Genomic DNA, 18,508 nt, shown 5'->3' with positions numbered 1-18,508 from the left:
CATTTCTGCACAGAATTAATGAATGGCCTTTTCCTCATGTAATACAGTTTCAGGTTGCATTTCTGGATGTAGCGGCCGACTGTGTTAAGTGACAACGGTTTTCTAAAGCAGGGGTCCCCAACCTTTTCAGCCCCAAGGACCGGTTTGGTTCTCATTTTTTCCCCAGCGGACCGGGGGGGGGGGGGCACATATGTTCGTGTGCACATACTTTTACAAATGAGGATAGTCAGCAGGATACAATATGTGGGGGTGGGGGTATTTATTCACAAGTGATTTTAAGGTTGGTATGTTCCAACCATTGGGGGTCTTTGGGGGGGGGGATACATGATCATTTATTATTAGGGGACAATTTTGGTGATATTCCATATGGTGTTGTGCATGCATATTAAAAAATAACCATTTCAGCCATGAACAGTAGGTAACAAACTCTTGAAAAAGAACGTGAACTTGAGCAAGTGATAACTGAACTATGAACAGGAAATACACGCGAAACAACATGCACAACACAATATGTACTGTACAAATTAATACAATGAAGTAATAAATTTAGCGCGCGTTGAGGCCAAAATGCAATTTATTTTAATGGTTGCCCTGTGCTTGTTTCTCTGCAGCAAGAAGATTCCATCTGGGGGTGATGGAAGACAGTAACACTCTTAATGTGTTTGAAATGTCCAATCGATTGCGCAGTTTTGTTTTGGTCACGGTCATTGCAGAAGACCCGGCCTCGCATAGGTATGTGGTTGGAAAAGGAAGCAATGTTTTGAGCGCTTTTGCGGCTATTTCCGGGTATTCCGCTTTGGCTTTGATCCAAAATGCAGGTAAAGAGGTTTGCTCGAACATAGTCTTAAGACCACCGTGATTTGCTAGTTTGAGAAGCTGTGCTTCTTCCTGAACGGGCAGGTGACTGGGGATGCTGGCAAACGGGTTGCGGATCCACTCATTCTTTTGACGCAGATCCATGGAGGCTGGGAAGTACCGTTCGAATTCTTTCGACAGCGCAACAAGGTGATCACGAATCAGCTCCGACAGAGCTGGCGCTGCCTCAGTCTCTCCCAATATCCCCACTAATGTATGAAACATATCAAACACACCCCTGCCTACTCGACGTCCCCACTGATCCAGCTTTGCTTTAAATGCAGCAACTTTATCTGCCACTTTAAAGACCGTTGTCATCCTCCCCTGGAGTGTCAGGTTGAGCTCATTAAGCAAGCTGAAAATGTCACAGAGGTACGCGAGTTTTGACACCCAATGGTCATCACTAAAATGCATGGCCAACTCAGATTTTTTTTCTGCCAGAAATTTCTGCAGAGGCTCTCGCAACTCAAACACTCTGGCCAGTGATCTCCCCCTCGACAGCCATCTGACCTCTGCGTGCAAGAGAAGGCGTTTGTGCTCTGCATCCATTTCTTCGCAGAGCTGTTCAAATAACCGGGTGTTGAGTGCGTGTGCTTTGATGTGGTTGACAATTTTAACTACATCATTTAGTACAGCATTCAACTCAGGTGACAATTTACGGCTGGCCAGCATTTCTCTGTGAATGACACAGTGTGTGTGTTTGCAGTCAGGTGCAACCTCTCTGAGCCTCGCAGTGAAACCGGACAGCCGCCCAGTCATCGCTGCAGCCCCATCAGTACAAATGCCGATGCAGAAGGACCAGTCTAACTTCCTGGACACATAACCATCCAAAGCTCGAAATAATTCTGCACCTGTGGTGTTTGTTGGGAGTGACAGTACACACAACAAATCCTCCTGCACATCCTCCTCAAAAATGTACCGCACAAAAACAAGAAGAATTGCCCGGTTTTCCACATCAGTGGACTCATCAACCTGAATCGCAAACCACGGTGACCCTCTTACCCTCTCCAACAACTGTGTCTCAATATCCTCCGCTATGTCATCAATCCGCCTATGGACAGTACTGGCCGAAAGAGGTACCGCGCCTATCTTTTTTGCTGCTGCCTCCCCAAAGACTTCATTGCACATGTCTTTTGCACATGGCAGAATTAGCTCTTCCCCAATAGTGAAAGGTTTCTTGCATTTAGCAATTCGATTAGCCACTAAGTATGAGGCTTTTAGCGCAGCCACATTCACAGATGCAGTTGTCTTGAGCACGAGTTTTTGTGAATCTTGTTCACATTTTTTACGCTCAAAGAATTCAAGGGGTTTGTGTTTAAGTGTCGGATGTTTAGATTCTAGGTGTCGAATGAGCTTGGATGGCTTCATAGCCTCATTCGACAACTTATCGCCACATACCACACACAAGGGATTTGGTGCATGCGAGTCACCGGTCTGTGCAAACCCATATTTAAGCTATGACTCGTCATATTTGCGATTGAAAGATCCCTTCTTTTTCTTCGATGTTTCTGGTTCACCAGTATCATCAGTGGGCCTTTTTTCGCCCCTACCCACACCAAAGAAATTCGCTAACGATGTCTGCTTTTTGTTCATTTTAGCTAACGTGTAGCACTGACTGTACAGTACCACTGACCGTACAGTACCACTGACCATGAACTGAGCTGAACTGAGACTGCGCTGCGGGTTAAGTAGCCTACATGTTGAGGGGCGGGACAGACAGACAGTCATCATGATTGAAAAAAAAAAGCTGTTTAATATGCTGCTATGGGCCACCTATGCAATCTGTGCAGTCTCCACGTAGACGTTTGACATCTAAACGGGTGTGATGAGCGCATTTCTGTTTTTTTTTTTTCCCCTCGCATTTTTTTCGTGTCAAGGCCCGGTTTGGAATGTCTCGCGGACCGGTGTTTGGGGACCGCCATTCTAAAGTACTCCCAAGCCCATGTGGCCTTATTTGTCACATTAGTATTACAATTTCTCAGGCAGTGCCACTTCAGGGCTCAAAGGTCAAATGCATTCAACAGTGGTTTCCAACCTTGGCCTTTACGCACTGAGATGTCTCCAAATTCCCTGAAACTTTTGACAATATTCTGGACTGTAGATTATGAAAGACCTTAAATCTTGCATTAAGAAATGTTCTTTTTGAATTGACTAATAATTCTCTCATGAATTTTCGCACAAAGGAGTGCGCCATGACCCGTCCTTGCTTGCCAAGACTGAGTCTTTGGTGCATACTCCTTTAATACCCAATTGTGTTACAAATTAACCTGCTTTTTGTGAAGTCTTCCAAAATGGTGTTACTTGAATATCTGATAAACTTTTTAGTCTTATTTTGCCTCTGTCCCAACTTTTTTGAGTGTGTGACAGCTATCAAATTCTAACTTCATTTATATTTACAAAATACAATTAAGTTGGTCAGTAAAACTCATCTCATTATCTCTAGCCACTTTATCCTGTTCTACAGGGTCGCAGGCAAGCTGGAGCCTATCCCAGCTGACTACGGGTGAAAGGCGGGGTACACCCTGGACAAGTCGCCAGGTCATCACAGGGCTGACACAGACACAGACAACCATTCACACTCACATTCACACCTACGGTCAATTTAGAGTCACCAGTTAACCTAACCTGCATGTCTTTGGACTGTGGGGGAAACCGGAGCACCCGGAGGAAACCCACGGGGAGAACATGCAAACCCCACACAGAAAGGCCCTCACCAGCCATGGGGCTCGAACCCGGACCTTCTTGCTGTGAGGCAACAGCGCTAACCACTACACCACCGTGCCGCCCGGTCAGTAAAACTATTGAAAATATTTTCTTTGCACTTTTGTCAGTTAAATAAAGGTTCATGTGAATGAACAAATCACAGATTTTTGCTTTTACTGCATTTTGGAAAATATCCTAATTTTTCTGAAAATGGTGTTAGTACTAATTACATTGGTATAAGCCACATAATATGACTTGTCTAGGTCTCAAACATCTTGTATGTCCTTGGGTACATCTACTTGTGGGATATGTCTCAGACAGAACTAGTATGTATAATTAGTATGAACAGCCAAAGCAATTCACATATGAATGCAGAAATAAATATTTTAAAATAGTCCAAAATTGTTGTGATTCACATTTGGATTCTTGTCACATACCCACATTTAACTTTCAACACTAGAGGGTGCAACATTCATCTACTTCTCTTGTATTACACTGCTTTCCATAAACTGTGTATGTTTAAGAGGAACAGTTGTTCTGTTTCCTGTGTTTACAGGTCAAGTCCCATAACTATAATTACACAGTTTCTTCGTAAACTAGCATGTTGTTTATTCTCATTTCAGGAATGAGTAAAAACTCAGAAAAGAGAGCAGTGATCCGTTACTGAATCCTCAATTAATTTGCTCTTCTTGTTTTTTTTTTCTTCCACTGATTCATTATTCAGTAGTTTTGTGACCATTATCATTAAAACTGAAACCCATGCAAAAAGAAGAAGAAGAAGAAGAAGAAGAAGAAGACCTGAATGTTATCATTCCAGACAGCACTTGTGTAACCAAACACAAAGAAATAACATGCTTTGGAGAACAACATAACATGGAGGTCCATTTCAAAGACTTGTTTGTTCGCCTCTCACTGGGAATCCATTAGTGGGAGGTCAAGGCTGTCTTGCTGTCTGTCTCTATCCTCACCACTATCCCAAGGACCACAGGGCCAAATTGTAATGACAAGGCACTTTGATTCTTGTTCTGACTGGATTCAAAAAGTGCCTTATACACAATCTGCTTTTTTAAACACCATTATCAGATTCTCATGGCCATTAAAAACAATCTAAATAAAGGATATTATTTGCAATGATATGTATTAATCTATACTGCCTAATTATGATTACATTCCTGCTTTTGGGAAAGAGAGGGTGAAGTTTTGAGTTATGATTAATAAGCAACCTGGTTAACAGTAATTTAGGACAGAATGGAAGTGCCTCGTGTCTAAGCACCCAATCGAAACAACCATCTTAATTGTCAATATGTGGTTGCTAATACAAGAATCAAAATTATTTTATGCTAAACTAAAGCATTCTAAGGCATAAAGGATATTCATAGAAGAAAACACATAACCCAGGATTATTTTTCGAGTCCTGCATCTCATAATGTCTCAGTTAATTGGATTTTATTTCAATAGTTTGGTTGTTCTTTCAGGGCAAATATCTAATGGCTTTGAATTCAGAAATGACAGAACATAAACTATGCAAGAAGGACAGGATTATGATCTGCTAACTACAACTTTCAGTATATTAGTCTTTTTTTTGTTCTATTTAAAATAATAAACAATTTCAATTTAAGTTTCAGGATGAATGGTCATAGAAAAGGCTTGTATCTCCAAAACAATTTATTGAATAGTTGAATACTGTAGCTTTGATTTGAACCCTATTTAATTTGAATCATCTCAATCCTTCAAGATATTCACAGCTGTTTTGGCTCCAGAGGGAGTTTTGTGAAATATTAACTTCAAACTCTTCTATCTTGAAACCATGGTTAAGAGCAGTACATAAAATTCATGATTTACACATGATTTTCAAATGGGTTTCACAATAATTTAAGTTCACAGAGAGAAGAAATGTCACTAGAATGAGGATTGTGAAGAAAATGTTTATAAAAACATCCTGTTTCTAAGGAACAATATGACCTTCTGACAGAATGTCGAGCAGTATCACACAAATATTCTTACAAACAGTGGAAACGTTTTGACAATTTTCAGCTGCTTGTAAACTAAACAAGCAAAGTGTTTTGACAGAAGTCTTTGTTCTGCCTGATCATTAATCAATGAATAGATACATCATACATTAATGTAACTGTATTCGGTTCAACTTACTGTTACTGTGTATAATTTACCTAAATTTGCTTGAAGAGAATAATGAACTTTGTACAGTCCCCTCCGAACGTATTGGAATGGCAAGGCCAATTATTATTATTATTATTATTATTATTATTATTATCTCATCTCATTATCTCTAGCCGCTGTATCCTGTCCTACAGGGTCGCAGGCAAGCTGGAGCCTATCCCAGCTGACTACGGGCGAAAGGCGGGGTACACCCTGGACAAGTCGCCAGGTCATCACAGGGCTGACACATAGACACAGACAACCATTCACACTCACATTCACACCTACGGTCAATTTAGAGTCACCAGTTAACCTAACCTGCATGTCTTTGGACTGTGGGGGAAACCGGAGCACCCGGAGGAAACCCACACGGACACGGGGAGAACATGCAAACTCCACACAGAAAGGCCCTCGCTGGCCACGGGGCTCGAACCCGGACCTTCTTGCTGTGAGGCGACAGTGCTAACCACTACACCACCGTGCCGCCCTATTATTATTATTATTACTTTTTCCCATACACTGAAGATATTTCCTGATATTTACATCTAGATGTATTAAACAGCTTAGAAAATTGCACCTTTTATTTGAATCCCCACATTTAAAAAGAAAAAGAAAAAGAAAAATACTGGAACATGTAACTGACAGGTATGTCCTGTTAGATTGATTGTCCATACAATTAATAGCTCTGAATGACTACTCTTGGTTTGAGGCCTGGGTTTCACCTGTGAAGACTGCATTTGTTGTTAAAAAGGATAAACCAACATTAAGACCAGAGAGCTGTCTTTGCAAGCTATTTTGAGCTGAAAAAAGAGGGAACAGCTATCAGAATCATTGCACAAGCAGTGTGTACAGCCAATATAATGATCTGGAATGTTCTGAAAAAGAAAGAAACCATTGGTGTACCAACAACCACACATGGAACAGATTGGTCAAGGAAAACAACAGCAGGTGATGACAGAAACGAAGAACCTCCACAGGGCAGGGGTGAAGGTATCGCAATGCACAATTTGAAGCAGACTTTATGAGCACAAATGTGTAATACCACAAGATGCACACAACCCATCAGCAGTAAGAATCAAAAAGGCTGGATTGGAATTCACAAAGAAATACAGAGATTAGCCTCAAAAGTTCTGGACCCAACATTAACCTCTACCAAAGAAATGGAAAAGCCAAAGTGTGGAGAAAGAAAGGGTTGGCTCATGATCCAAAACATACAAGCTCATGAGTCAAGCACAGTGGATGAGGTGTCATGGCTTGGGCTTGCATGCCTGTTCTGGAATGTTCTCACTAATCTTCACTGATGCTGTAACTCATGATGATAGCAGCAGAAATAGTTCAGAAATCTACATAAACATTCTGTCTGCCAATTTACAGAGAAATGCATCCAATCTAATTGCTCATGCAGCAAGACAATGACTCAAAACACACTGCCAACACAGCAAAGGACTTCATCAGGGGAAAAAAGTGGAAGGCTTTAGACTGGCCAAGTCAATCACCAGACCTTCACCCAACTGAGCATGCATTTCACCTCCTGAAGAGGAAACTGAAGGGAGAAACTCCTCAAAACAAACACCAACTGATATAAGCTGTGGTACAAACCTGGAAAAGCATCAGAAAGGAAGAATGCAACAGTTTAGTTATGTCAGTGGGTCACTGGTTTCATGCAGTTATTGCAAGCAAGGGATATGCAACCAAATCCATCCATCCATCCATTATCTGTAGCCGCTTATCTTGTACAGGGTTGCAGGCAAGCTGGAGCCTATCCCAGCTGACTATGGGCGAGAGGCGGGGTACACCCTGGACAAGTCGCCAGGTTATCGCAGGGCTGACACATAGAGACAAACAACCATTCACACTCACATTCACAACTACAGTCAATTTAGAGCCACCAGTTAACCTAACCTGCATGTCTTTGGACTGTGGGGGAAACCGGAGCACCTGGTGGAAACCCACACAGACACGGGGAGAACATGCAAACTCCACACAGAAAGGCCCTCGTCAGCTGCTGGGCTCAAACCCAGGACCTCCTTGCTGTGAGGCAATAGTTCTAACCACTACACCACCATGCCGCCCTTATACAACCAAATATTAAGAGTTATTTACTTTAATTTACTTTAAGACTATCTGTTCCAATTCCTTTGCTCACCTAAAAATTAGGTGGTTTTGGGCAGAAACGAAAGGTGAAATTCGGAGGGACTGTTCTAAAAAAAATCAGGTATTGTTCTAATCTGTAGAAAACATTAGAAGAAAAGGGTTGTTCATACCTTTGTATCCTAATACAGCCACAGCTATTGTGAGCAGTGCACACAGGACATACAGGAGAACAATGGCTGCCCTTAGTGTCCAGTCATTTTTACATTTAGTACATTCATTCCCCTCCTGGATACCTGTAAAAGAAAAAAAAAAGAAAAACATCTCAGTTTCACAATGCTGTAAAAAAAGAGAGAGATGAAAATGTACATTTTAGTAAACATACGACACTGCAACTGAAACGTGCACTGCTTTTAGTTCTTCTGCAAAGCCATTTCTTTACTTCTTGACTTAAATGCTAAAGATCAAATTTAGAATGCACATCAACTAAAACTTTATCTGAACTTTCTTCATTTGGGAAATTTGAGAATCATTTCAAAAAAGAAATACTGAAGCAGAGAATTTTTCAGCCTCATTCACAGCTTATTAACATTGATGATTAAGAGAATGGATGTAATATTTTTTTAATTATGTGTCCAATGGGTCTACTTGCAAATAAATTGACTCCCTTTTGATTATTAGCCATGCATTATTTCCATATCCACTCAGTTTTTACATGCTGCTAGAGCTGAGAAAATACTAACTACAACCCCGATTCCAAAAAAGTTGGGACAAAGTACAAATTATAAATAAAAATGGAATGCAATAATTTACAAATCTCAAAAACTGATATTGTATTCACAATAGAACATAGACAACATATCAAATGTCGAAAGTGAGACATTTTGAAATTTCATGCCAAATATTGGCTCATTTGAAATTTCATGACAGCAACACATCTCAAAAAAGTTGGGACGGGGCAATAAGAGGCTGGAAAAGTTAAAGGTACAAAAAGGAACAGCTGGAGGACCAAACTGCAACTCATTAGGTCAATTGGCAATAGGTCATTAACATGACTGGGTATAAAAAGAGCATCTTGGAGTGGCAGCGGCTCTCAGAAGTAAAGATGGGAAGAGGATCACCAATCCCCCTAATTCTGCCCCGACAAATAGTGGAGCAATATCAGAAAGGAGTTCGACAGTGTAAAATTGCAAAGAGTTTGAACATATCATCATCTACAGTGCATAATATCATCAAAAGATTCAGAGAATCTGGAAGAATCTCTGTGCGTAAGGGTCAAGGCCGGAAAACCATACTGGGTGCCCGTGATCTTCGGGCCCTTAGACGGCACTGCATCACATACAGGCATGCTTCTGTATTGGAAATCACAAAAATGGGCTCAGGAATATTTCCAGAGAACATTATCTGTGAACACAATTCACCGTGCCATCCGCCGTTGCCAGCTAAAACTCTATAGTTCAAAGAAGCCGTATCTAAACATGATCCAGAAGCACAGATGTCTTCTCTGGGCCAAGGCTTATTTAAAATGGACTGTGGCAAAGTGGAAAACTGTTCTGTGGTCAGACGAATCAAAAATTGAAGTTCTTTATGGAAATCAGGGACGCCGTGTCATTCGGACTAAAGAGGAGAAGGACGACCCAAGTTGTTATCAGCGCTCAGTTCAGAAGCCTGCATCTCTGATGGTATGGGGTTGCATTAGTGCGTGTGGCATGGGCAGCTTACACATCTGGAAAGACACCATCAATGCTGAAAGGTATATCCAGGTTCTAGAGCAACATATGCTCCCATCCAGACGACGTCTCTTTCAGGAAAGACCTTGCATTTTCCAACATGACAATGCCAAACCACATACTGCATCAATTACAGCATCATGGCTGCATAGAAGAAGGGTCCGGGTACTGAACTGGCCAGCCTGCAGTCCAGATCTTTCACTCATAGAAAACATTTGGCGCATCATAAAATGGAAGATACGACAAAAAAGACCTAAGACAGTTGAGCAACTAGAATCCTACATTAGACAAGAATGGGTTAACATTCCTATCCCTAAACTTGAGCAACTTGTCTCCTCAGTCCCCAGACGTTTACAGACTGTTGTAAAGAGAAAAGGGGATGTCTCACAGTGGTAAACATGGCCTTGTCCCAACTTTTTTGAGATGTGTTGTTGTCATGAAATTTAAAATCACCTAATTTTTCTCTTTAAATGATACATTTTCTCAGTTTAAACATTTGATATGTCATCTATGTTCTATTCTGAATAAAATATGGAATTTTGAAATTTCCACATCATTGCATTCCGTTTTTATTTACAATTTGTACTTTGTCCCAACTTTTTGGAATCAGGGTTGTATACTAAAATGCTGTTTTACCTTCTGTTTTCCAATAACAACATGTCTGAATCGTTTTATTCCTCTTGCACCAGAGTGACTTCTCAACATTTATTTATTTTTATTAAAAATGAGACATTGTGCATTTCATCTATTTATAATTACATTTAATATTGTGGAACATGGGCGGCACGGTGGTGTAGTGGTTAGCGCTGTCGCCTCACAGCAAGAAGGTCTGGGTTCGAGCCCCGTGGCCAGTGAGGGCCTTTCTGTATGGAGTTTGCATGTTCTCCCCGTGTCCACGTGGGTTTCCTCCGGGTGCTCCGGTTTCCCCCACAGTCCAAAGACATGCAGGTTAGGTTAACTGGTGACTCTAAATTGACCGTAGGTGTGAATGGTTGTCTGTGTCTATGTGTCAGCCCTGTGATGACCTGGCGACTTGTCCAGGGTGTACCCTGCCTTTCGCCCGTAGTCAGCTGGGATAGGCTCCAGCTTGCCTGCGACCCTGTAGAACAGGATAAAGCGGCTAGAGATAATGAGATGAGATGAGATTGTGGAACATCCATGAAACAAATTAGTTCCTGTTATAACTTCAGTTATAGCACCTATAAGCAGTTGTTCCTTCTCTAGGCTCTATATTTTTCTCACTCTCACAAGAAGACAAAGCAAGCTATCCTGAAAACTTTCACATCTTAGGAAAGCACTGACACTGTAGAGTCCTTCCAGGAATGCTAAATAAACATCTATTCACAAACAGTTTCACCATGTGAAAGATTACACAGGTTTTTAAAATCTGTTTATGCGGTACGTTTGCCATACAAACCACTGTTGAAGTTGTCATTATAAAAATAATACATGAATAATACATGCAGTGCCCTCTATGATTATCCCCCCATAAAGATTAGTTTAAAGGTTAGAAAAATCCACCTTTTGGTGAAGCAGCTTCATCTCACACTGAAAAATGAAAAAATCCATCCTTTAATTGGAATAAATTTATTCAGAGAAAAAGAAATCCCTCATCAAGAAATATTTTTTTTTCAACAAAAACACGTGCCACTATTATTGGCAGCCCTGCATTTAATACTTTGTACAACCTCCCTTTGCCAGTAAAACAGCACCGAGTCTCCTATAACATTTTATAAGGTTGGAGATACAGAGCAGGCCATCTGAGACCATTCCTCTTTACACAGTCTCTACAGATCATCCAGGGTCCCAGTCCCTCTCTTGTGCACTCTCCTGTTCAGCTCATCCCATAGGTTTTCAATGGGGTTCAGGTCAGGTGACTGAGATGGCCATGGCAGAAGGTCAGTTCTGTGGTCAGTTTAGCATTTTTGTGTTGATTTGGACATGTGCTTCAGATCATTGTCCTGCTGGAAGATCCAATGACGACCCGGTTTTAGTTTCTGGTAGAGGCAGCCAGATTTTGATTTAAAACGTCCTGATGTTTCATGGAGTCCATGATGCCATGTACCCTAACAAGGTTTCCAGGGCCTTTGGAGGGAAAACAGCCCCAAAACATCACAGAACTTCCACCACATTTTACAGTTGGGATCTGGTTATTTTCATTATAGCCATTCTTCTTTTAATGCCAAAGCCACCTTGAGTGTTTATTGCCAAAAAGCTCCATTTATGTTACATCAGACCAGAGAACACATTTCCAGTCAAAGTTGTAGTCATGTTTCGCAAACTTCAGGTGCTTACGTTTGTGGTTAACCGAGAGAAAAGGCTTTTTTTCTTGCATAGCTTCCAAATAATCTGTTGTGTGGAGGTGGCCTCTGATGGTGGTTTTGGAGACTTGGAAACCCCAAGATTTTACTTTTTCTTGTAATTCACCAACAGTGATCCTTGGGGATTTTTTTTTTTTTGCCTCTCTTACCATCCTCCTCACTGTATGGGGGGGGGGGGGGGGGGGGGGGGGGGGGATAAACTTGGGCCCTTTTCCAGGCAGGTTTGTAACAGTTCCAGTTGGTGTCCATGTTTTTATTATTACCCTAACAGTAGAAATGGACATGTTCAGGTGAGCAGCTGTTTTTTTAAATACCCATTCCTTTACTTATGAAGGTCAACACACTTTCCCATGTTGATGTATAACTAAGGGAATTTGGCCTCTGTGTCACCTCATATTTGTACCCCAGTTGATCAGGAAGTCATGAATTACAGCTTGAAAGTTCCTACTCACTCCAATCAACTCAGACGTGTACAATTTACAGTGCCTTGCAAAAGTATTCATACCCCTTGAACTTTTTCACATTTTTCCACCTTACAACCACAAACTTAAAAGTTTTTTATTGAGATTTTATGTGATAGACCAACACAGAGTAGCACATAATTGTGAAGTGAAACGAAAATGATAAATGGTCTTCAAAATTTTAAACAAATAAAAATCTGAAAAATGTGGTGTGCATTAGTATTCAGCCCCCTGTACTCTGATACCTCTAAATACAATCCAGTGCAATCAATTGCCTTCAGAAGTCATCTAATTAGTTAATAGAGTCCTACTGTGTGTAATTTACTCTCAGCATAAATACACTTGTTCTGTGAAGGCCTCAGTGGTTTGTTAGAGAACACTGAAGAACAAACAGCATCATGAAGACCAAAGAACTCACCAGACAGGTCAGGGATAAAGTTCTGGAGAAGTTTAAAGCAGGGTTAGGTTATAAAAAAATATCCCAAGCTCTGAACATCTCAAGAAGCACTGTTCAATCCATCATTCAAAAATGGAAAAAGTATGGCACAACTGCAAACCTACCAAGGCATGGCCGTCCACCTAAACTGACAGAGCGAGCAAGGAGAGCACTGGCCAGAGAAACAGCCAAGAGGCCCATGATCACTCTGGAGGAGCTGCAGAAATCCACAGCTCAGGTGGGAGAATCTGTGCACAGGACAACTATAAGTCGTACACTCCACAAATCTGGCCTTTTTGGAAGAGTGGCAAGAAGAAAGCCATTGTTGAAAGACAGGCATAAGAAGCCATGTAGGGGACACAGCAAACATGTGGAAGAAGGTGCTTTAGTCAAATGAGACCAAAGTTGAACTTTTTGGCCTAAATGCAAAGCGCTATGTGTGGCGGAAAACTAACACTGCTCATCACCCTGCACACACCATCCCCACTGTGAAACATGGTGGTGGCAGCATCATGCTATGGGGATGCTTTTCTTCATCAGGGACAGGGAAGCTGGTCAGAGTTGATGGGAAGATGGATGGAGCTAAATACAGGGCAATCCTGGAAGAAAACCTTTTGGAGGCTGCAAAAAACTTGAGACTGGGAAGGAGATTCACCTTCCAGCAAGACAATGACCCTAAACATACAGCCAGAGCTACAATGGAATGGTTTAGATCAAAGAATATTCATGTGTTAGAATGGCCCAGTCAAAGTCCAGACCTAAATCCCATTGAGCATCTGTGGCAAGACTTGAAAATTGCTGTTCACAGACGCTCTCCATTCAATCTGGCTGAGCTTGAGCTATTTTGCAAAGAAGAATGGGCAAAAATTTCAGTGTCTAGATGTGCAAAGCTGGTAGAGACATACCACAAAAGACTTGCAGCTGTAATTGCAGCAAAAGGTGGCTCTACAAAGTATTGACGCAGGGGGGCTGAATACTAATGCACATCACATTTATCAGATTTGTATTTGTTTAAAATTTTGAAGACCATTCATCATTTTCATTTCACTTCACAATTATGTGCTACTCTGTGTTGGTCTATCACATAAAATCTCAATAAAAAACTTTTAAGTTCGTGGTTGTAAGGTGGAAAAATGTGAAAAAGTTCAAGGGGTATGAATACTTTTGCAAGGCACTGTAAATGGGAAACATGCTTCAGTTACATTGTGTTCACTAGAATTTCCAGGGGTGCCAATAATAGTGGCACATGTGCTTTTGTTGAAAATAATTATTTCTTGATGACGGATTTGTTTTTCTCTGAATAAACTTATTGTAATTAAAGGTTGGATTTTCCTCATTTTTTCAGTGTGAGATGAAGCTACTTCACCAAAAGGTGGATTTTTTTTCTAACTCTTTTTACTCGTCTTTACAAAAGGGGCCAATAATTGTGGAGGACACTGTATAAACCAAGTAAAAGATTGTAGTAGTTTTTTGTAACCAATGAGTTAAAAATCATAAAGAGGTCAGAATTTTGGAGTCTCCTGTGTATCAAATTTTCTTTGCAATACTAATTCATGAAATTGTGGGGCAATGTCAAAATCCAACCATAAGATCATGCTTCAGCAGAAGCACAACAATGTTCATAGTCAGCAGAGGCTGTCTGTGTAAGCAGGGGAGGAGTCGTGTGGAGCTAAAGCTGATGTGGTCAGGCTTCAGCAAATAAACATCCACAACCACAATACATTTAGACATTCCACAGCTGGCCTGACATTCTTCCCCCTTTCCCAATTTGATCAGAATGTGAGTCTTCATCAGCAGATGGTCACAGTGGCAGCCCTGGCATCTAGGATGTCCTCTAATCAGAGCCCCAGGAGGGAGATGAGGGGATGAAGAGGGCAGGTCACATCATTGGAGCCAAACATCTGTGTAAACACTGGCTCAAAGGGCCCCGGATGTGGGAACTGTGGCCCCCAGTAGCCCTGGTCACATTGAGAACTCTGTCGGGTGGTCTGTGTGGGGGGGATGAAGACTCCCCTTGAAGATCTTATCATCTAAGAGCTCAAGTTTAACATCAGCTCATAAACAAGCACTACCACTAAACAGAGATAGAAACCCAAAGAGAAAGATCTTTATGGAAAATACTGCACTGGAGGGTACAGCCTTGTTTGGTCCATTGAATGAAAAGTATTTTTCCCAGAGATACCATCTATTCTCTCAGCATCCTTTGATCTGGGGCATAAATCAGCTTCTTGAACAGCACACTGCTGGCTGAACTTCTACGGATATAGTGGATGAACGTATGACTTTTTACTCAAACTTGAAAACATTTTTTGGTCTTTCAATTATTGACCTGGCTCACATTCATAGATTGACACAACATGCAAAAGACATTAAAGAAAAAACATAACAGTAAATCAGAAAATGCAATAATAAAACCGAATATGCAATAGCTGAAGGAAAAACAACCAAACTGAAGCATAACAGGAAATCAAAAACACAACAGCAAAAACCAAAAACACTATAATAAGTGTAAAAACACAACAGCAAAGTTAAAAATATATCAACATTAACTCAGAATGGAAAGGAAGGGTAGGCCCTTGTTGCTTATTGGCTATAGCACGTGTCAGTCTGAGAGACTGAGGAAACAGAGAGCTGGACTGATTTTACAGTAAGAAAAACTAGTGCTCTGAGAGCACAATATCCCCCACAGGCAACTATGCCATAACTCTGGTAAAATGCGACTGAATTGAATGAAATTGCAATATGCGTATTTCTGACATATAACAAATAATCCTGCCAAGTTTTGTGAAATTCCTCCACAAATTGTGAGAGGAGTTGATTTCAGAAGGTGAGTACCCTTCCCGGGACAGACAGACATGGCCGCGACATAATCCCTCTTCGGGCTTTTCGGCCAGTGGGGGATAAAAACTTTTTGCCAAATTACATGAAATTCCTCCAAAAATTGTGAGGGAAGTTGATTTCAGAAAGCAAGCACACTTTGATGAAATTGCCAAAGTACAACCCCGATTCCAAAAAAGTTGGGACAAAGTACAAATTGTTAATAAAAATGGAATGCAATGATGTGGAAGTTTCAAAATTCCATATTTTATTCAGAATAGAACATAGATGACATATCAAATGTTTAAACTGAGCAAATGTATCATTTAAAGAGAAAAATTAGGTGATTTTAAATTTCATGACAACAACACATCTCAAAAAAGTTGGGACAAGGCCATGTTTACCACTGTGAGACATCCCCTTTTCTCTTTACAACAGTCTGTAAACGTCTGGGGACTGAGGAGACAAGTTGCTCAAGTTTAGGGATAGGAATGTTAACCCATTCTTGTCTAATGTAGGATTCTAGTTGCTCAACTGTCTTAGGTCTTTTTTGTCGTATCTTCTGTTTTATGATGCACCAAATGTTTTCTATGGGTGAAAGATCTGGACTGCAGGCTGGCCAGTTCAGTACCCGGACCCTTCTTCTACACAGCCATGATGCTGTAATTGATGCAGTATGTGGTTTGGCATTGTCATGTTGGAAAATGCAAGGTCTTCCCTGAAAGAGACGTCGTCTGGATGGGAGCATATGTTGCTCTAGAACCTGGATATACCTTTCAGCATAGATGGTGTCTTTCCAGATGTGTAAGCTGCCCATGCCACACGCACTAATGCAACCCCATACCATCAGAGATGCAGGCTTCTGAACTGAGCGCTGATAACAACTTGGGTCGTCCTTCTCCTCTTTAGTCCGAATGACACGGCGTCCCTGATTTCCATAAAGAACTTCAAATTTTGATTCGTCTGACCACAGAACAGTTTTCCACTTTGCCACAGTCCATTTTAAATGAGCCTTGGCCCAGAGAAGACGTCTGCGCTTCTGGATCGTGTTTAGATACGGCTTCTTCTTTGAACTATAGAGTTTTAGCTGGCAACGGCGGATGGCGCAGTGAATTGTGTTCACAGATAATGCTCTCTGGAAATATTCCTGAGCCCATTTTGTGATTTCCAATACAGAAGCATGCCTGTATGTGATGCAGTGCCGTCTAAGGGCCCGAAGATCACGGGCACCCAGTATGGTTTTCCGGCCTTGACCCTTACGCACAGAGATTCTTCCAGATTCTCTGAATCTTTTGATGATATTATGCACTGTAGATGATGATATGTTCAAACTCTTTGCAATTTTACACTGTCGAACTCCTTTCTGATATTGCTCCACTATTTGTCGGCGCAGAATTAGGGGGATTGGTGATCCTCTTCCCATCTTTACTTCTGAGAGCCGCTGCCACTCCAAGATGCTCTTTTTATACCCAGTCATGTTAATGACCTATTGCCAATTAACCTAATGAGTTGCAGTTTGGTCCTCCAGCTGTTCCTTTTTTGTACCTTTAACTTTTCCAGCCTCTTATTGCCCCTGTCCCAACTTTTTTGAGATGTGTTGCTGTCATGAAATTTCAAATGAGCCAATATTTGGCATGAAATTTCAAAATGTCTCACTTTCGACATTTGATATGTTGTCTATGTTCTATTGTGAATACAATATCAGTTTTTGAGATTTGTAAATTATTGCATTCCGTTTTTATTTACAATTTGTACTTTGTCCCAACTTTTTTGGAATCGGGGTTGTACAAGTTTGTTAATAATCAAGGACATAACTCTGGTAAAATTCGCCCAAATTAAAAAAAAAGTTTCAATATGCATGTAACTGTCATATAACAAAGCCTTTTGCCAAGTTTGGTGAAATTCCTCCAAAAATTGTGAGAGGAGTTGATTTCAGAAGGAAAACACACTCTCATGAAATTGTCAAAGTATAATTTTGTTAATCAAGGGCTGTAACCCTGGTAAAATGTGACCGAATTTAACGAAATTAGAATATGTGTACTATTGACAGATAACAATGCCTCTTGTCAAGTTTCAGGACATTCCTCCAAAAATTGAGAGAGGAATTGATTTCAGAAGATGAGTACCCTTTCCTGGGACGGATGGACAGAAATCGCCACAACATAATCCCCCTTCGGGCCTTCCAGCCAGCGGGGATAAAAATTATTGGCTCTTAGCAAAGGCATTCATATGATGTTATTTTAGATATGTTGCAAAATCAGAAGAAAGGACTGTAATATCACTGTAATAGCATTAGACAAATCTGTTTGGGCAAATACACCTTGTCCAATCAGATATGAGAATGTGTTCGATAAGGACCTAACATTTCCATTTTAAGTTGTTGCGTTTTCTGATTTCCTGTTGCATGTTTGATTTCTTAAAGAGTTTTGCACTAATATGCCATTGGTCTGATGGTTCTTTTCAGAAAGCCGATCTCAAGCCAATAGACATAGAAATCGGATCAACCCTGGAGTCAACATACAGCACAGTTTAGGTATAGTGAACTGCCATGCTTATTAAATAAAGGCTATAAGGAAGCCAGATGTGTTGATGAGCAGACCTGACCCTAAGTGCAGGGTTTGAGCCAGGAAATTCCCAAGAGTAAATAAATACTAGAGCTTCTTGTTTGTGGTTAAGGTATGGCAGAACCTAACTTGATGCTCTCCATGGTATAAATGGCACTGAACGAGTATGAGAGTAATCACTATCCTCTTACTGGCCAAAAACAGATCTATAACTAAAGCAATAAAGGCTATACACTGCATGTGGGAGTCATAAACATTCTGCATGTTATGTTGCTGATGGAGGCTGAGGAAAGAAGTAAGCATTGTGAAAGAGATGTGTGGAGGAGGTGGTGAAGACAGAGGGGTATGTAAAGGAAAAGAGAGGGGGATAGAG

The 18,508-nt window shown here is 40.9% G+C and overlaps 1 protein-coding gene across 1 annotated transcript in view; it reads right to left on the bottom strand.

The window, feature by feature from the left end:
- Nucleotides 1–18,508, bottom strand: part of LOC132884934 (collectin-12-like) — a 158,756-nt gene that overhangs the window by 71,360 nt on the left and 68,888 nt on the right. Inside the window, exon 3 of the mRNA XM_060919027.1 lies at nucleotides 7,980–8,102. Within this exon, the coding sequence (XP_060775010.1) occupies nucleotides 7,980–8,102 (123 nt within the window). The remainder of the gene's footprint in view (nucleotides 1–7,979; nucleotides 8,103–18,508) is intronic.

This window comes from Neoarius graeffei, chromosome 1 (assembly GCF_027579695.1).
Source record: "Neoarius graeffei isolate fNeoGra1 chromosome 1, fNeoGra1.pri, whole genome shotgun sequence".
Classification (NCBI taxonomy): Eukaryota; Metazoa; Chordata; class Actinopteri; order Siluriformes; family Ariidae; genus Neoarius; species Neoarius graeffei.
Note: the sequence above shows the minus strand (reverse complement) of the source record. Positions and strands in the feature narration are given on the sequence as shown.